Genomic DNA, 20,501 nt, shown 5'->3' with positions numbered 1-20,501 from the left:
GTGGTTTGCTGCAACACAGAGAGGCCATGCCTCATGCCTCATGCGCGGGATGTGACAAAGACCCAAAGGACAAAGGTGGGACAGCTCAATACACTTATTCTTCCCAAAGCTCAAGGCACTGTCGCCTCTCCACACCACCAGTGCCAACCCCTTTCCCCTTGGATCAGCAATTCAAGGGCAATATTCTCCCCCCAGCTTTCTGCTGGCAGCTGCTGGGGATGAAGCTGCGTCTGGGCTGACAGCTCCTGGCAACACAGATGGCCATTTATAACTTCATTCCCTCCAAAACTTGACAGAATCGAATCTGATTTATATTTAAAGCCCAGAAATGGTGAGCAGATGGGAAGAACAAGGTTCTTCATCTGAAGAGCATTTAACGGCATGACAGAAAAATCACAACACTTGCTCAAAAGCACTTGATATTCATCAAGGCTCATTGCCCTCTCTGGTTCTTCTCCCCATCCTTCCCAATTAAAAGCATCATGTTGGCAGGTTAATGGGTAACACAACAGGCAGCTCCTGTAATGGGCTCTTGACATCCTGTGAGGCAGATGGAAGTGGTTGCCTCTATCCCGGCACTTCCTCGCCTCTTTTCTGTGCCCGCTGCATTTCCTAGTGGTAGCACAGCAGAAGTCCATTGCTCATTCACATGCTTTGGAGAAAGCACTTTAGAAATGTGGATCATCACCGTTAGGATTGGGTACAAAATTGTCCCCCCACCTCGGTTTTCCATTTGGACCACGTGAGACTTGAAAAGGGAAGCTCATCCTTTGAAATATGAGCTCAAAGTGCCACGTATTTCTCCAAGAGATTCTGCTTTATTCCACCACTATTCTGCTTTTCACTGCAAGCAGAAACACATAAAAAGATAAAATCATTTCATTCCCATTTAAATAAATTTGGAAAGCATAACTATACACCTACAGGGCAAACCCAATATTACATCCAATGTGATAAAAAGAAAGGTTTTGCTTGGGAGCCCCAAAAGGAATCAGAAAAAGGATCAAATTCAACACTAAATCATCGCAGTTTTGACAGGGATAATTCTGGATAGATCCGAGATATTCACCTCTTCCCTTACAGTGTTGCAAAGGGACAGCCGCAAAACTCCTCTCCACATTGAGCATCTGTAACTCTGTGACTGTGAATGCCCCATCCCTGGTCAGTGCTCAAGGCCAGGTTGGACAGGGCTTGGGGCAACCTCATCTAATGAAAGGTGTCCCTGCCTGTGGCAGGGGGTTGGAACTGGATGAGCTTTAAGGTCCTTTCCAACGTAAACCGTTCTATGATTCTATGATGAAGAGCTTAATTACCTATGCTGGAAAATTGTGTGGATTTTCAGGCATCATTAATGGCAAGGGGGGTTTATGAGGCATTACAAATTCTGCTAGATTTATGACTATGGTTTATTTTGGTTAATATTTATGCTCCATTGGAAGAGAGCTGTAAAAGCAAACATAAAAGGGTTTGCTAACCTACGCATGCCTTGCTCTTAGATGCTATTACTTGGTCAATAATTAGATTTCAGGAGTGTGTTATGAGGCAGCCAGAATTCATAAGCTATGAATTTTGCTAAGGATGCTCTAGAAAGTGCTGGCACATATGCCACCCAAGACACAAATCTCAGACGTAAATGGAGGGGAATTAACTAGAAATGAATTCTTTTCTTCCAGCACAGGGAAAGAAGCCGAGAGGACTCCAACAGGATCCACCACGTACCTGAGGAAGCAGCAGGGAGCAAACGATGCCCAAAGTGGCCTCAAAGTTGTCTTTGAGCCAGAGCCCAACAGCATGGATGCAGCCTCGTACATGGATGATGTTGAGCAGCTCCAGGCGCTGGAAGAGCAGAGAAAAGCATCATTGAGATGTTGGGTTGGGGGGGAGATGCAATTTCATGTGTTTGCTCCTTCTTGCAAGCCAGAGGAGTGGCATGGGAAGTGTTTGGGAATTGAATTCTTGGACTGGACCTTTCCCTAGGTTTTCTTGACAAAAAGCTGTCCCTGGGAGCTACACAGGAGACACTGCAGCTCTCTGCTACAGCAGAGTCCTGTGGTTATCTCTGAAGGCCTCAAAATCAGCTTCTCTCCTACCACCAAGCCTCAATACCCAACTGACGACCAGCATTTCTTGGAGCTGATCCAGAAGGCCACCATCCAAACATGGCTTGAGCTTGCCTGTGCTCTGCAAGCCTGAGCAACCCCCTGAGATGCCAGAGAAAAGCAATAGAAATGAATTTACATGCAGTTGCAGCAGCAGCCATCCTTGGTGTGGAAGAGCTCACCTTCAGGTAACTGTTTGGGTTGGGGGAAGGAGAAGCAAGTCTCATATATATGAAGGAAAAAGCCAATCTTACCTCTTTATCAAGCGTCCTGTATCCACACAGGGTGTTAATGACTTCTCCAGGGACCTGTGAACAGAGAATTGGTGAACAGAGAATTGATGAACAGACTTAGCCTGGGGGAAGCCAAAGGGGAAACAGAAGAAATAAGGATAACAAGAGACAGAAGATCTCACCCAGTTGCCTTGACCAAGCAGTTACTCCCAAACCTCACTTTGCTGCCCAAATGCAATGCTGAAACCACGCACGTCGGCAGTAAGTTGTTGGGGTTTTCGTTTGATCTTATTTTTTAATCACTTTTCTCTCCAGGTTCTGATGCTCCGGGGGATGTCCAGGTCTCTCTAACACTTTTCCAGTGATTCGAGCCAGGACCACCTCCACATCACACGAGCATTTAGCAAAGCAGCTCTTGCAAAACATTGCCCTCATTTCCTTCTTGTTTAATTCCAGTCACCTTTTCTAACAGCTTCAGTCACGTCTCTCCTTCATAATAAAGGGAATTGCACAGGGATTAAGTATATTGGGCTCTCCAGAAATCAAGAGGGGATTACCCAAAGTCTGCCACCTTTTTGTGGAGGTTTTAGACATCCTGAAGGCTTAGATCTTTTGCCCAACAAGAATGTTTCAAGAGTTACAGCTATGAGAGAAACCCCAGCTGCTGCTCAGTACCTCAAAAGTATTTCCTCTGCTTCTCCCAGATGGAAAACAATACCTTTTGGGTTACAAAACTGATTCTTGCTCATCCTAAAAGAAAGCAAAGCCAGAGTAGCCCCAGTACATCCTGAGCTAGTTGGACACTTGGAATTGATCCATGATGGGTTTGGTTTTTGGCTTGTTCCATGGCTCAAACAGCAGCTTCCGTGACACTACATTATTTCTACTCTGTGCCCATCAAATAATCGTGCGCTGAAATTATGATGCTTTCAGAGAGGTGGTTTTGACAACCAGTAAAAGCTCCTGAACAACAAACCAAAAACATCCCACACACTGGAGGCACAGAGATGAAAGAGAGAAATGTGCACATTCATTTAGATGTGGATTATGCTCTCCTGCAAGACACAACATAAAGAAACGTGCACCTCCAGGCAGACTCCAGCCCTAAAGCTGCAACGTGTTCCTCTTAGAATTGGCAGGGAAATTACTGCAGTGCCACCCTACCAAGAGCTTCCGTACGTACCACATTACTGACAGTGCTAACAAAAATCCCATCTCTCAGTACTTCAAGGCACTATTTACACATTGGGCATCGTTAAGGGGACTTATTAGTCCCTGGGCATATGAAAGACTTGCAGGGAAATCTGGAGATCAGCAGCAAAGCGCCCATTAGCATCGCTGGGAGACGTCTCTTCCAGGGTTGGGATCATGAAATGGGAAGCCTTCAGCATAAGGGGGAGTTGCAACGTAAATGCTGTCACCTGGAGTGGTATAAAGAATGTGTACATGTCCATGTGCTTTACATTAAAAACAGGAACCATTTGTCTTGACAGCTTTCAGTTGTCCTTGCTTTTCAGACTCCCTTCCATGGACTCCTGCTGGTGAAACACTATTGCTTTCGGTTGTCTGAGCACATCTGGTTACGGCACAAATTCATCCCTTTTCTTCCTTCTGTTAAATAATGAAGGGTTTCTCAGTCACCTCCAGTCCTGCCAATTTGTTCAAGTAATTCCCTCAGCTCCTTTTATTTGGGAGAAGTGTTGGAAGATGGGAAAGCGAGGGTTCAGTCTTGCTTGACTTTTGTCAAGGGCTTGCATAGAAGAGAAAGCCAGAGCTGAATTGGATTTCTAACACAAACCAAGTCAAAAGCCTTTATTCTTCCAGAATGCATTTTGATGACTTCAGAGATCACAAAAGAGCAACACGCAGACATTTAAAAGCCACGGAGGGCAGAGGAGTGCAAGCTTTGCACTTTCTATTTAACCAACTGCTTTTCTGCTCAAAAGCAGTGCCAAGTGTCAGCGGTGACACTTGACAAAGCATTTGGAGACACTGCACTTGGCAGAGGCACAGCTCTGCTGCTCCTTCCCTGGGAAGGCACAAATACATTGGAAAACCAGGCAGAAAAAGCTGTTAGAGATAAGGATCCAGTTTCACATCCTCAAGCAGGTGCAGGTGCCTTAGGCACTGGGAGCTGCTCTAAGGTCTCCCCTTAAGAAGCCTTCTCCAGGCTGAACCAGCCCAGCTCTCTCAGCATGGCTCCATAGCTCCAGATGGAGACAGTATCCACCTGCATCCCGCATGGATGGGGCTGTATCTCATGGCTTGCTCCTCTCAGCATCTTTTGTCACTTCCACAATATTCAGCTTCTAAATGATCCCTTCTGGCACTTCTACATCAATCTCAAAGGTCTTCCAAGACATTTGCTTAGATGCTTCACCCTCTTTCATTCATGAAGGCACAAATAGAGAAGAAGGACACAAAAGAAGGGTTTCTCTCCCTAAAACCCAGTGAATTTATAACTGGTTGATAAAAAGCTTATTCACAGTAGGGAGACCATCATGTTCATCTTTGCCTCATGCAAAAGAATTCCTACATGTTCCCAGGTGGTCCCTGGTTATCCTTCCACCTGCATGACCAATGCAAGATCTTCTCTTCAGTCCTCAAGTAACAGACTTTGGTGGAAAGGGTTTTCAGTGGGGCTTGTGTGTCGCTGAGACCCAGCCAGGTATGGCCAGAGTATCACACATGGGTACCTTCTCATAGAATCACAGAATAGTTAGGGTTGGAAAGGACCTTAAGATCATCCAGTTCCAACCCCCTTGTCATGGGCAGGGACACCTCACACTAAACCATGTCATAGAATCATAGAATCATAGAATAGTTAGGGTTGGAAAGGACCTCAAGATCATCTAGTTCCAACCCCCTGCCATGGGCAGGGACTCTGTCCAACCTGGCCTTGAACACCGCCAGGGATGGAGCATTCACAGCTTCCCTGGGCAACCCATTCCAGTGCCTCACCACCCTTACAGTAAAGAGCTCCTTCCTTATATCCAATCTAATCTTCCCCTCTTTAAGTTTTAACCCGCTACCCCTTGTCCTATCACTACAGTCCCTAGAGAAGAGTCCCTCTCCAGCATCCCTGTAGGCCCCCTTCAGATACTGGAAGGGAGGTGCTTCTCCCACCTTCTCAGCCAGCAAGGAAAACCCCCAGGACACCTTCGTAATATCAGCAAATAGCTCCAAATAGACATGTAGGAGCTTATGGTAAATGCAATTATGGGATGTTCACTCTGCTGGTTAAACTACACTGCTATTAGCTTGTTTTGTGTTGCAGACAGCACAAATCTCCCAAGGGAGCTGGCTCCTTTAATCTATTTCATGTACTATTGCTACTGTGTCAGGCTGATTTCTTCACTAGCACTCCCTGCAGTGCCAAAATCAGATCTCTGAAGAACGAGGCCACATCTATCTACCTGCTTACTGTGGTGCAAGAACCCAAGAACAGGGTTTATTTCTTATGGAGATTTAGATGCATTGGGTGAGGTCTCGCTTCCCATAAAACCTCTCTGGTTGCCAGAGCCACATTCATGTGCTTTAATTCTTGAGACTAATGGAGAGGATTTACTGTGGACTTTCCCTCCCAGGAGCTGGCTGCTCCAGGGCTTCACTCGAGCATCCTCCACACCCAGCTCATTGCAACGGGAAGCCGAAAACTGGCCTTATTTCTTACCCTACTCTAGGAATCATCTGTGATTGCCTCTCTCTCCAGTATTTCCTTCTGCACTGAGGTCTTTTGTTTACCAAATTGTCACCCAAAACCACGAGGAGCCTAAAAATACTGAAAAATGCTCTTGACTCTCTCCAACACATCCTCACTCATGGTGCAAAAAGGGCAAACACATGAATTTCTAATTCCATTTTCAGGAGCTTTAGGGTTCTTAATCAAGACCCTGATTAGGGATGACGATTATATTTGCAGCTGATTTGCATGTCAGGCTTCAACTGATAATTAAAACACCTCAGATTTCCCTCTTTTTCCATTAAAAACCCAACAAAAATGGAAGATTGATGATCTGTTTTCCTTGTGCAGTTATTAAAACCCAGGGCATTGTTATTATTAATAAAGCCAGAGGCAACGTTGATGCTCCTGATGCCCTGAACCTTGAGGAGGTTTTGTAACCAGGATTAGGTTCAGCAAATACTATTTTAGCACCATTTATGGCATTTCTGGTCGCAGCAACCAGGGATATTTGCACTTTCCCCCCCCTGCCTTGGCCAAGCTCCTGGCATTTTATCCACAGCATGTGTTAGATTGATTGCAATGAGGTGGACGGTTGTACTCAACAAGAGGGTGTCAGAGCACTTAGCTTAATGTCGGCAGAAAAGCACTGCTTGGTGGGGGGTGTCTTGATGTTCAGCTCTGAAAATCAGCACAGGAGACCCTAATGGCTCTGAAAATCCACTCCCTGCTCTCTCCATCTCCATCCAACCCAACTTGTCCCATCATTTTTACTTGGGAGAAGAGGGCAACCTCACCTCATTACAGCCTCCTTTCAGGTCCTCTTGGAGAAATATGTCCTCTTGGACAGAAGAGGAAAGGGCATCAGCTCATTCAGATCAATGCTGGGAGGCAGCCAAGTCATTTAAAGATGCTGTTATTTCTTTGCAAAAGGATCCTCCAAACCGTTTTGTGTCACACATTAGGATGAAAACCAGGAACTCAACATTTCTAACAACTCCTCAGCATGATATGAATGCAACTAATCGCCCAGTGCTTTGGTATTTATTCTGCATTAAAACAGCAGAGCCTATTAAAATCGTGTAGCCCATATGTACATGTATATTCAAGGCCAGGTTGGACGCAGTTTGGAGCAACCTGGTCTAGTAGAAGGTGTCCCCGCCTGTGGCAGGGGGTTGGAACTGGGTGAACTTCAAGGTCCCTTCCAACCCAAACCATTGCAAGACTCTAGGCTACATTTCGTAGCTTCTTTAGTGTCTCGCACTGATGTGCTCTCAAACCACTCTGCAAGATGCTGCAGCACAGAAATCTGCAGGAACAACACATTGGAAGAAGGTGTTTTGCTGAAATACTGATTGAAATAGACCCACTTTCATGCCTTGGCTGCCTTACCTTCCTGATACAGCACGTGTAGGGCACTCCGCACGCCAGCGGCCCGCTGCCATTGCAGGAGTGATACTGGTTAACCTCCCAGTCCCGGTACTCGTCCCCACCACAGCAAGAAAACTGCCAAGAGAAGAAAAGGAGAGCATGAGATGTGCAGCTGAACCAACCCCAATCCCTCCAGCCCATCGACACATCTCCCCACACCCCTTTGCAACACCATTGACAACTCCAGTTGTCTCCTGCTTTCCAAGACCCTGAATGGGAAGTTGAAGGCACTGTATAAATGCAGAAAAGTGGGTGTTTAGCCCTGTTTTAGAGGTGTGCAGCAGTTAGAGATGCCTCCACGCATGTATTGGCGACGCCCCTGCTTTCACCTAGGAAAGATCAGGCTCATTCATGCTTCACTGATTTAATTACAGGTGACTAATCTACCCTATTCCTGGGATGTGCAGGAGATCTGGCTCTTTCAGCACCTTGAATGGATGTATTTCTTAGCCCTTGAAGGCAGCTCAGCTGGTTGGTGCCAGTTGACAAAATGCTAATAAAGCTTCACAGTCTAACAGGGATTTCTCTTCCCGTCAAGTTAAATTAGAGATCAAATGCTACAGCTACAAAGGAAAAAAGATGCTTTTTTCTTCTGCTCACACAACGAAGAAAAAAAAAAGAAGTTTAATGAAAGTCATTTTCTGTTCTCCACAGAATAAAAATGGGCTTATTATAACACAGAGTCATCTCTCCTCTTGATAAACAAGCTTGAATCTTTACATGCTTCCCTTAAAGAAAAGCCTGAAGTGAGCAGGAGAGGTGAGTATGCTGGGTAAAACAGAGAAAAAACACGTTCTCCCCATTCCTTTAAGCAGCACACTAACAAGGAGTAGGTCTGGAGAGAGGTTTTACCCTGGGAGCATCTGCTCCCCTTGCTGCTGATGGGCTGGTGGCAATACTTGGCCAACAGGAGACAAGCTACCAGCTTTTGGGGCTCTCCTGGCCTCCTCCCATGCCCAAACGGGCAGATACAGCCAGCAGCAGCCAACCCACACATTTACAACTGGTTTCTAACTTCCTCCCTTTAATTCCTCTATTGCTTTTAATCTTACTTGGATCAGTGAGGGAGGTCAGCTTGAGGAGTGAGCTAGAAAGAAGGGGAGAAAAACACCTCAAGGGCTATATGTTAGTGCTACCCATTTGATATCCCCATGCTGTGAAGCATGCTTTTATAACTGCACAAAAATGGGTCCAAAATCCTTACAGTGAGGCTTTCTAGCTGCCAGGAAGCCTCATACGGGTGGTTTCTTCTCTGCAAAGACAGGTTTAGCCACAACTACTGTTGTATATATAAGCTGGGGCAGACTTCAGTGTGGGTTTTACTTTCATGCAGGCTCCTGGAGCTCAAAGGAGCATAACAAGAGGAAAAATTAAAGATAGCCCATGGAAGGAGCCTTGCAGGTTGCATCTGAGGAGCTCTCAGTGTTATGGACCACTGTCAGCACCAGTGAGATGCAGACTTGCAACAGCTAAAACCATCATCCTCGATCGAGCCATGCTGGTGAAAGCTGCCTTTAATCTTCCCCAGGAAGAGCTTTGCAAGCCCAACACCCTCATCCATCGCTTCGAGCCTTACTTTGAGTTTGGAGCCACTCGGGTTCGAACAAGAACAGCAGCTACAGCAGCGCTTTGAAATTCAAATCCTATGCGCAGAGAAGCAACATGAACTCTCCTCTTCTACCTGTTCTTAGCAACCCATTAAAGAAGGATAGAGAGGAGAACTGGAGAGCTCCAGTTACTGACTTGAGGCAAACCCGGGCTTTTGAGTCATCGTGGTCTCCAGCCTCACATCCAAGGGCTGCAAAGGCAGCGATGCAGCAAAAAAAGAGGGATAAAAACCTAACTATCATTTCCTTGAGGGCAATGCATTTCCATATCTATTTGCTCACAGGCAGTCAGACTGAGGAGGTGTCAACAGGTAAAACCACACTATTTGCATCCTGGCATGTAAAATACGAATGTATGGCTAATTACTGGTTCTTTTTACTGTACAATACTGGGGTCAGTGTGCGAAGACCTCTGGCTCCAGCTTACAGCATCATTTGAGAGGCAGTTGAAGCAAAATTCAAATCCTAAAGAGCATAGTGTGGTTTTGCCTGTGTACCAGCTAACTGATGCATAGGCAAGGATTTTAATAAGGAAAAAGGCAAAAATTACCCCAAAATGATAACAGGCTGCTCTGAGTTTGTGTTTTAGCAAAAGAGCAGGTCTGGGTACAGTCCATCTAGACCGGCTGCAAGTTTTCAGCATCTCAAAGGGAAATGGGCTGCTCAGGTCCCATAAACCCAATCCCCCTTTTCTTCAAAGCCATTATTCCTCTGCGTTGCTTCTCCCCAGTCCCTCAGGATGAAACAACTCTGCATTTCAATCACTGACATTGTTGGTGCTCCTGAATAATAAACAGAAAAGCTCATAGCACAGAGCTGCATGTTCTTGTAAAGCTCCTTCTCACAAGATAAAAGATGCTGCTGTTGAAGACTTATCAACACTCTAAGTGGCCAGAAGTTCTTTGAGAACAGAGACTTTGAGATGAAGATCTTTCCCTGAAAACTTTTAATAACGTCCAAGTGAAGAAGTAGATAGGGAAAAAATGTAAAAATAGGGTGAGATTAAAAGATAAGTGCCTGATCCTCACTTGCTTGGAGACACAGAAACCTTCCTGCAGTTCTATCTGCTTTACCTGGAGATTTGTGGTCTAACCTCCTTGGCAAGGTTCATTGAGGATGGCTCCAGCATGGACTTTCTACTGCTCATTTATCATTCAGAGAGGTCCGAATTATAGCATCCTCTTCGAAAGGATGGAGTAAAGCTTGGAAAGATGCAAATCTTCCTCAGAATCAGTCATTTCTTGAGACCTTCAGAGCACTCCCAGGCTTCTTAATGCGCTCCATTCGGTAGCGATGACTCCAAGAGTCAAAAGAAGGTTTTGAAGCCAAGAGAGGGGAGGGTACCACTGGCCTTAAGTTCCAGCTACATCAAAGGAGCTTCACAATCTCCTTTTCTTCAAAGTGAGAGATAAGATTCACAGATTTATGATGCTTCAAGCAATAATGAAAGGAGAGAAATCTGGCCAAGGTGAGAACATTCAAAGTTCATCTGAAAGCAGCTTTGCTGACAAAGCCTGGTTCTGCTCTCCCAAACCAGTTCAGCAAATAGAACATCACTGCCATTTTCCTCCAGATCTCAAGTTTGGGGTTTTTTTCCCCTTCTATTTTCATTCACCAAATGCTTTGAGCCAAGTGCTTCACTCCCACAATTACACAAAGAACGGGTGAACCAAATATCCTCAGCAAAACGTGAGCAAACCAAAATACACCAAATGCCCAGGAAATTGGGAAAACCAAATGATAGATCAGAGCCAACCAACACACACTTAATGGTGTGGAGGATACCTTCAAATCCTGACTTTCCTTGGCTGTTTAATGCTCAAGGTGATGCATCACTACTTTGCTGAAGCTAAACCTTGGCTTTCAAGAGAAACACATCTAACCAGGGCTCAATGGTGGCCAACTAGGAACACGTATTTAACACTTAATTTAACAGCTAATTCAACACTTCATTTAATATTTAGGACCTCAAACAAACTACACGGTGTATGAAATGCAGCTGTAGCATAGCAAAAGTCAGCTTAAAATAGCATGAGGACTATTTCATCGACCTGCAGGTTGGCTTGAGGATGGGACATTGATCCTGCCAACTCCTGGCAGGCTGCAAGCTGTCGATATGAGACAGGATATGCAGCTACACACCTAAAGAAGTTGAAGCAGACTGTGCCAAGCCCCAAAATTAGCCTCGACATAGCTCTTGCTCCTGGTGCTGCTCACGAAGGGGTCTCCTCTCCTTCCAGCTACTGCATGAAAACACCTTATCTCTAATTTTCCCATTGAGACAAGGGCTTGGGCAGCTACTGAGGACATCGCAAGTAAAGAGACTTTCCTAAGGTGCCTGTCTAAGCTCATTGTAGCCCTGAAGCAGCTCTAGCACATGTTGGTTTACTCCTGAATCTTTCTCTATGCATGTTGGGGTAGTGACCAAAAGCTTTCAGGTGTTGGACACCAGTTTCTCATTGAGATCGGGAAATAGAAATACCCCGGTATGGTCCATACCATGGTGTGGAGAAGAAGATGCTCTTTGCAGCAGAGTAACTCACCAGATCCCTGTAGGATGAGCTTGGAGAGCAGCACAAGGCAAAACTGTGCAAACAGAGCAATGTCAACCTCAAAAGATCAAGATATTTGAGACGGATCAAGCAAAGTAGCCCAGGGATGGGAATAAACTCTAAAAACACAACAGAAACTATCACTTATGCTTCAGTGAGACACAGATTGACCATTCCCTCACCCCCAGGCCCCCTTAATGCCTCATCCACAGCCAAACCTTTTCTTGTACAAAATCCAAGATGTTCTTGAAGTCAAGGTCATCGTAGTAGTGCCTGATGCCCTCTTGGATGTTGGAGTGGAAAACTGCATTCATCTGGAGACAGAGCAAAACCCAAAACATGGCTTGCACATCAAAAGTCACAAGGAAAAGCATGCAAAACATGAAGGATTTTCCACAGCAAGTATTGCCTTGCTGTTACTGCAGTAAGAACTGAACCCACATGCTGGGACAAGCATCTTGGGGCAAAATTCATCATTTAGAGTTAGCAGCATCATTTCTGAGCTCTCAAGGTGAGCAGCACCCATCGCACCTCCAGGTTTCCTGCACATGCAAGCAGACCCACCTGATTATTCCTATTGCATTTCATTATTAAGGTGACTCCCTCACTCTCCAATCCCATTGGATTTTAATCACTGGCAGGGAGGGTGTTCTACTGCAGTAGGACTGGAGGAGGTGGAAGGGACTGTGACAAACAACACGGCTGGCTGCAGGGTGATTTATCCATGGGATGAGCTACAGGCAGGGGCAGAGACCTCATCAGAGCCCTCAATCACTCCTGACCCCAACAACTCATTCTGCAATTCAATCACACCCTGAAAGGGACCGGTGCAGCCAAGACTGGGGCTGTCCCTGCTGCTCCTTCAGCCCTATCTCTAAGGACACTTTGACACATTCAGGCACTTCACATTAAACGCTAATTGAATCGAAAATGTCTTTTACAGATGCCTGGGAGGCTTATTAGTGAGCTGGGAATGAAGGCTCGGAATGGCCTGCGCAGAGCCCGGCACAGGTTTGCCGTTGACTCCTGACAAAGCGCCAAGCAGAACTATTAATGAAGGGAAAAGGAGCTTGTTTTATCTGAGCTGGAAGCAGGGGAAAGGAGGGGGGGGAAGAAAACGTTGTTTTTCATAATTCACTCTGACATGAAAATTAGAGGTTGGGCAAACCGGGAACGGGGAGAAAGAAAGAGAAATGAAGGCACGTCAGAGCGGCAGACAAAGCGAGGGAGCAGCCGAAGGGATGTGAAAAACCTGGAAGGAATTGCTCCCATCTGAGTTTGTTCAAATGCTCATCCCTGGGTTGCCCACCTCTAAGCCCAACACAATGGGCAACACCCGGGTTTTGCCGTTCTCTGCTTGGTTTAGCCCAGATAGGCTCATCTCATCCCGCAATCCCATTGCCCTCCAAGATGCCAGCCTGGAGGCAGCCTCTGGAATTAAACCTTGGTTTTAAGGTGGGAGGTAGATGTCACAGGGTTAAATCATTCAGTTCTTGTCTATGAGACCTCTCCATCCTCTTCCCTTCCAGGACACCAAACCCATTATCTCCAGTAATCTCCCCAAAGCCATTTGCATATGAATGGAGCCCATTTCAATGCTCAGTAGCTCCAAGGCTACTAAATTAATTCCTCGTCCCTGCTTATTTAATATAAAAATCCAATTAAATGTGTTTTCAACAAGTTTAATAAACAACCATTGTTCCAAATGCAGATTTGTGCCTCTGAAACGATTTCAGGGCAAGTGGATTCATCACTTGTCGGATCTCTTTTCTCTCTCCCTCATTGTTTGATTTTTAATTAGGTTTTGATATTGCCCAATACATTTAAATTAAGGGACAATTCAGACTTTAATGGTTTCTACTCAATCCAGGAGTTTAGTTACAAAGCTGCAATCCCCTCTCCTAATGGTACCAGTGTTTTCCAATTGCATTCCTGCAGTGCAGGATGGTGCTGAGCATCATCATGAGGTTCAAAGGTGGAACAAAGCAGAGGACTTAAAGATTAACTCCACAAAATACAGCCTCTGTGTGGCAGCACACATTGATTTTCTATATGTGAGGACCCACGCAATCTGATTTTCCTCAAAGAACATCTCTCCATCAGTACACTGTGGTTTTCAGGGATAAGAAGGTTTTGGAGAGCTCTGGGAAGCTGCTGGATGGAGTTGACTGCAGCATCCAAAAGGCAGTGTCCTTCCCTATTGCCTCCTTTCAACTTTGAGGCTCTCCAAGCACATCCCTTCCAACCCCAGCCTGGCATTGGCGCTCACCAAGCACATCACCCAAATCCCAAATTGCCTTTGGCGTTCCCTAAGCACATAATTCGCAACCCCAACCTGTCTTTGGGGCTGACCAAGCGCATAAGGCCCAATCTTGATGGGTTTGAAAGCATCTTTGTGCACAGGGGAATCAATTTTTAGAGCCCTAAAGGAGGTGTTTCAGGCGCTGTTCTCCCACCTCGTACATCCAGTGAGCCAGCAGAGATTGAGATTAGCAATTTAACAGCTTGATCGATTGCAGGGGTGTGATTAAATTGAACATGGCAGGGTTCCTTCAGCAGAAGGCGGGCAGCCAGGAAGGACACACGCTGAAAGCATTCGCCATCAGCTCTAACTCAAACTTGACCTTGCAAACGCAAGCCGGCAGTTACCATGCTTGAGGTGAGGAGCTCAAAGAGTGCCCAGAGAAGCTGTGGCTGCCCCATCCCTGGCAGTGCTCAAGGCCAGGTTGGACACAGGGGCTTGGAGCAAGCTGCTCCAGTGGAAGGGGTCCCTGCCCGTGGCAGGGGTTGGAGCTGGAGGAGCTTTAAGCCCCCTTCCAACCCAAACCAGGTGGGGATTCTATGGCTCTCCCCGCTGATGGCACATGCGGTTGCAGTTTGTCACCGCTCAGCACCCTGAGGCCTGCTGACTGCACCCACCTTGTTTTCAAAGATGATTTCAATGAACAGCAGCAGCAGCTCCGTGAGAAAGATCGCCAGAAGAACCCAGAAGAACTGAAAAGAGAAAGGGAAGGATTAGCCCTGCTCCAAGTCAGGCTGGGCTGCCTGTCAGTGGTTAACCACAACGAGGGAGACCTGGAAACCAAAAGCTGCTTCAAAACACTTAAAAATCAGATAAATTTCATTATAAGCTCCCCAGGGACCTGTAGATCTCTTCTAAGGATCTCAGTCCTAATCAGGGAAGGGAAGACTGAAAAAAGAAATCAGATGCAATTCGAATGGCCAAGATCTGCACAGGGAAACGGGTAAAATGGATGCAACAGAAGAAAATATTATAGAAACATGGAATAGTTTGGGTATTTAACCTAATTCTATTTTCTGCCAGTTTAAAGCCATTCCCCTTGGCCTGTTCCTACAGGCCCTTGTCCAAAGCCCTTCTCCAGGTTTCCTGCAGCCCCTTTAGGCACTGGAGCTGCTCTAAGGCTCCCCTTAAGGTGCCTTCAGAGTACAGGCAGTATTTCATGCCTCTGAGGGTTGATTGTGGCAACATTCAGGCTGGAAATCAATGCCCTGATGGTGCAAATGACTTGAACAGGAAGGTTCTTGCAGACCAAACCCACCAGGATCCTAACGTGATAGGTCTCACATCCAGCTTTGCCGAGGATGGAGAGCAAGGCACTGCTCAGCCCACACTGGTCTCCCCAAGTCCATCAGCAACTTTTGAGACTCGCCAGAAAAAAAGAAGGTGGAAAGTTACCATGGAAACCTTAGGAAAAATCCTAAAGCAAGTTAAAAGAAATAATAAAAGGGGGAGGGAAAGGTAATTTATTGCTGGGATATTCCGTTTGGCCATTGGTTTATTCAAACACCCCATTTCCAAAGGCCGCACAGGTACCTGCATGCCCCTCAATTATTCCCCAAGCTTGGCAAAACCAAAGCACTGTTGCAGGAAAACACCACTTCGTTCACCAAACCAGCTGGGTTTTTAATTAACCACCCATCAAGGAGCCTCGTGATGTGTTTTTGGTAAGAGTCAGCTCGTGTGGTCCCACTGGAGGAGCACCACTTCACCACCAGCTAAATCAGCTCCTAAAGCAGCTAAATCAGCTCCTAACAGGCCAGGTATCATTCAGGAATCCCATAATTAAGGACTATAATTAACCAAGCACCTGGTATCTCATAGGAAGAGATGATACACAAAGCTCTGCACGGAGCTAAAGCACTAGAAACAGGGGTTGCTTCAGGAGGAAGCCCGAAGTGACACGGCTCACGGCTTTACCAAGCAGGACATGGCTGCATCTTGCAACATGGCAGCAAAACAGAGAAATTCAGGTTTGAAAATGTATTTGTTCCTCGGCTTTAGTTAAAACCCAAAAAAATAAATAAGAGTGAATCATAGAATCATGGGATGGGTTGGGTTGGAAGGGACATTAAAGCTCATCCAGTTCCATCCCCTGCCACGGGCAGGGACCCCTTCCACTGGAGCAGCTTGCTCCAAGCCCCTGTGTCCAACCTGGCCTTGAGCACTGCCAGGGATGGGGCAGCCACAGCTTCTCTGGGCACCCTGTGCCAGCGCCTCAGCACCCTCACAGGGAAGAGCTTCTGCCTAAGAGCTCATCTCAGTCTCCCCTCTGGCAGGTTAAAGCCATTCCCTTTTGTCCTGTCCCTACAGGCCCTTGTCCCAAGCCCCTCTCCAGGTTTCCTGCAGCCCCTTTAGGCACTGGAGCTGCTCTCAGGTCTCCCCTTCAGGAGCCTTCTCCAGGCTGAGCCAGCCCAGCTCTGTTGCCAAACCCCTCTGAAAGCACCAACTCTTCCCCGAAATCAGGGGTTTAACCCTTGGTGCAGGATGGTTTTCCTGCTTTTTCCAGTGCTTCGGCCGTTGCTCACTGTGCACTGATTTTGTCCCTGACTATTTCCTCCTTTTGGTCTCCATTTCTGCCCTACAGCCATACAAGCCAAGACATAAAAGGCAAGGTTTATGCAATACAACTCAGCCTGCTTTGTGCCTATTGAAATCAAGGCTAATCTCTAATATCCAGGTTTGGTATCTGAGTTACAAACAAACGTGGGTATGTTGGGCACAAGTCCACAGGGTGCTGTCTGTAACCACCTGATGCCTGAATGATGCCTGAAAACTGATGCCTCAATGTAGCTTTCAGATGCTCCATCAGATGAGGGTCACAGGTAGCAAACCCCACTGTTTTCCAAGAAAGCAAGCCCAGAAAAGAGCTGAGCTCACACTCTTTATGAACAGGGGGAAAATGGAGCATTATTTGGGAACAAAGACACAGCAGATGCTGACTGCAGTCTATTGCAAGAGGGAAACTGGGAAGTCACACAGCTGATGCCCAGCTCCCCCTGGCCACCCGACAATCCATAACCCTCATGCCTTCAGAAAGCCCATGATTTCCCTTATAATTTACAGAGGATTTGCAAGAAAAGCCATCACCACCTTGGCTCTCCAGCATAATCCTTGAAAACGGAGCAGTCTGAGCAAAAACCAGTTCTTCTCCCCTCAAAAAAGGGCTGAAAAGAGCATGAAAATCCTCACTGCTACATGGACATAGCAGGAAGTGGCACTGATTGTGCATCCATAAGGATTGCATCAACCACCAGCAACTGTAATGCACATTTAGGAGCTGGCAAGATCCACGGTAGTCTCTTTTACCTAGTGCATTGCAGCCCTCGCTGTCTGCCAGACTAAATATATCAGCATTTTGTTCCTTAAAAAGACTTCAGCAGCAAAATCAAGAGCAAAACTCCACATTAGGGAGCATTTAACCCCAGCTTTAGCTGCTGTAAGGTTCAAAACCACGAAGCAGTACACTGAGGAGCTGGTTTTTCCCCCACTTTCTGCCAAAATTCAGCCTTTACATGGAAGTGGTGACTTTTTGGCCAGGCTTCTTTGCTCACATAGAATCATGGAATACTCAGGGCTGGAAATGACCTTAAGATCGTCCAGTTCCAACCCCCTGCCATGGGCAGGGACACCTCACACTAAACCAGGGCACCCAAGGCTCTGTCCAACCTGGCCTTGAACACTGCCAGGGATGGAGCATTCACAACCTCCCTGGGCAATCCATTCCAGTGCCTCACCACCCTCACAGGAAAGAATTTCCTCCTCATATCCAATCTAAACTTCCCCTGTTTCAGGTTTAACCCGTTACCCCTTGTCCTCTCACTGCAGTCCCTGATGCAGAGCCCCTCTCCAGCATCCCTGTAGCCCCCTTCAGACCCTGGAAGCTGCTCTGAGGTCTCCACGCAGCTTCTCTTCTCCAGGCTGAGCAGCCCCAATGTTCTCAGCCTGGCTCCATACGGGAGATGCTCCAGCCCCTGAGCATCCTCGTGGCCTCCTCTGGACTTGTTCCAGCAGTTCCATGCCCTTTTTATGCTGAGGACACCAGAACTGCACACAATGCCCCAGGTGAGGTCTCACAAGAGCAGAGCAGAGGGGCAGGATCACCTCCTTCGCCCTGCTGGTCACGCTCCTTTGGATGCAGCCCAGGATGCGGTTGGTTTCTGGGCTGCGAGCACACACTGCAGCCGGCTCATGTTCATTTTCCATCGACCAGCACCCCCGGTCCTTCTCCTTGGGCCGCTCTGAATCTCTTCTCTGCCCAACCTGCAGCTGTGCTGGGATTGCTCCAACCCAGGTGCAGGACCTTGCACTTGGCGTGGTTGAACTCCATAAGGTTGGCATCAGCCACCTCACAAGCGTGTCGAGGTCCCTCTGGATCCCATCCCTTCCCTCCAGCGGATCAGCCGGGCCACACAGCTTGGTGTCATCGGCAAACTTGCTGAGGGCGCATCAATCCCACTGTCCATGTCAGCCATGAAGGTGTGGAACAAGAGCGGTCCCAACACCGATCCCTGAGGGACACCACTCGTTACCGGTCTCCAGCCGGACATGGAGCCATTGACCACAACTCCTTGTGTGCGGCCGTCCAGCCAGTTCTTTATCCACCGAGTGGTCCATCCATCAAATTGATGTCTCTCCAGTTTAGAGACAAGGATGTCGTGTGGGACAGTGTCAAATGCATCCCTGTAGAGGAGGGACCAGGAAGGTGCCCAAGAATCAGACCCATCACAAAACACTGCCCAGCTCGAACAGGGAAACTCCCCAATAAAACCTTCATGTTGCTCGAGACAGATGGATGAGGGAAAAGTTGCTCAATCCTCACTAAATTAAGACCCGCAGCAGGCAGCTCATCAATCCCAAGGCTCACAACAAATTATGGTGCTTCATTCCCTCAAATACCTTGACAAAAGATTAATCACCCCCATTGCCATGATCAGGCTGCTCCTTCCCTCCTCTAACAAGTCTCCAGAGCTCTTTTGTTCATCATCAATCTCTGCTGAAGCCCAAACGAGCCCAGAAGGAAAGCTCCCAGGGACCACGCTCAGGTTTTAAGAGGGATTCCTAGAGTTTGGGGAATAACCAGCAAGTTATTCCCCAGAATAGGGTTAGGGTTATTTTACACAAGCAATGTATAGCTTGCCTGGAGTGATCTCTTCCCATACGTTCTCTGTGTGTTTGGTTTTCTGCCACCTCCATACACCAGTTAGTCAAGTTTCATCTCCCTGAAGCTTAAAACCTACTTGAAATACAGAGTTGGTCCAGAGTTAACACTTCCAGGGTGTTACTGGGGTGCAAACCATCTGCTGCTTCATTTCCAGACCATAGGCAGCGTGCATCTGCCCACAGTTCCCAGCTCAAACATGTCCTCACCAAGCAGAAAGGATGAATGTGGGTCAGGGATGAGTTGCAGGCACCAAGGGATGAATAAACCACACATACAGTTGTTCATCACCAGCCCAGGGAAGGAGCTTTGAGCCATGGATAGAGTTTGAGCATCACTCCTGTGCTCAGATGCACTCGAGACACCCAATGGCCATGGGAGATTCAGGCATGCCCAGCCCACATGTGGCTCCAATGGGATTTTGGATGGAAGAGGGATGCTCTGTTTATCCTTCTGCCCTCTTGATGAGCTTTGCATTCAAATAGCACAGGCAGATCATAAAAGCTGCCTAATTCAAGAAATCAGGTGGGGGGTTTGCTGAGAACGAGTTACTGGTTGTACTTAAAAGTAGACTCTATAAGCCCCACATAATGAGACCCCATGGGAGCAAATGGAGGAGGAATGGAGGGGTTTGAACCCCTTCTGTGAAGGGTGGATATAACTTTATCCTCATTCAAGGCCCTATAGTCACCATTAAACCCCTATGGGAACGGGTATTCATGCAAATAACCTTCCCAAAACTTCATTTTGATCCATTCCTAGAGATGCTTCTCCAGCAAAGGAGCTAAGTCAGCCCTATTGAAGCCAATACAAGGAAAGGCTTTGGACCTATTAATATAGAGGTGGTCATCAAGGGATAGAAAAAATGGATTTCCCACCCCAAGAAGAAAAGAAACTTGTGCAACCTCATTTCTCTTCCTTTAAAGCCTGCATCCCTCTGGTTTATATGCACAGGACTTTACAGGATGGTGCTTCTGAGGCTGCATCCTATTTTGGGACATCCAGAGCAGGAACTGGTTGTTCCCTCTTGATAAATGGGAACAGCGCGAACGTTCCGCTGATGCAGAGGCGTGTGATGAATCCTTCCCTCTACCTGTGAGGCCACTAACTCATCCCCTCACCAAGCTCCTGCCGCCGCCTCTGCTTTCCTTGGGATCACGGCTTAAATTGAGCCCAGAAACACGAATCCGGTGGCGTTTCTCCTGAGGCTGGGACTTTAAGCGCTGCTTTGAAAGAGCTGTTTCTTCCTAATGACACGTTAGAGCTTTCTCCCACACAGAGTGGCCCTTTCTAAGGGTTCACTTCTCTTCTGACAGCCAGTTGCAAGCAGCCCTTCCTCATGAAAGCCCAAATCACTGTTTATTCCCACACAGAAACAGCTTTCAGTGTTGCTTTGAAGGAAGGAGAGAAAAACACCCCAAGCTGTCAGCAACGTCT

At 47.0% G+C, this 20,501-nt stretch overlaps 1 protein-coding gene across 1 annotated transcript in view; it reads right to left on the bottom strand.

Annotated features, from left to right (window-relative positions):
* LOC136003510 (tetraspanin-15-like) overlaps nucleotides 1–20,501 on the bottom strand; it is a 41,012-nt gene that overhangs the window by 6,681 nt on the left and 13,830 nt on the right. Inside the window, exons 3-7 of the mRNA XM_065659189.1 lie at nucleotides 14,524–14,598; nucleotides 11,823–11,918; nucleotides 7,407–7,520; nucleotides 2,354–2,407; nucleotides 1,720–1,836 (exon numbers count right to left, since the gene is read on the bottom strand). Of these exons, the coding sequence (XP_065515261.1) occupies nucleotides 1,720–1,836; nucleotides 2,354–2,407; nucleotides 7,407–7,520; nucleotides 11,823–11,918; nucleotides 14,524–14,598 (456 nt within the window). The remainder of the gene's footprint in view (nucleotides 1–1,719; nucleotides 1,837–2,353; nucleotides 2,408–7,406; nucleotides 7,521–11,822; nucleotides 11,919–14,523; nucleotides 14,599–20,501) is intronic.

Source organism: Lathamus discolor, chromosome 22, assembly GCF_037157495.1.
Source record: "Lathamus discolor isolate bLatDis1 chromosome 22, bLatDis1.hap1, whole genome shotgun sequence".
Taxonomy (NCBI): Eukaryota; Metazoa; Chordata; class Aves; order Psittaciformes; family Psittacidae; genus Lathamus; species Lathamus discolor.
This window is presented reverse-complemented; position numbering and strand designations above follow the sequence as displayed.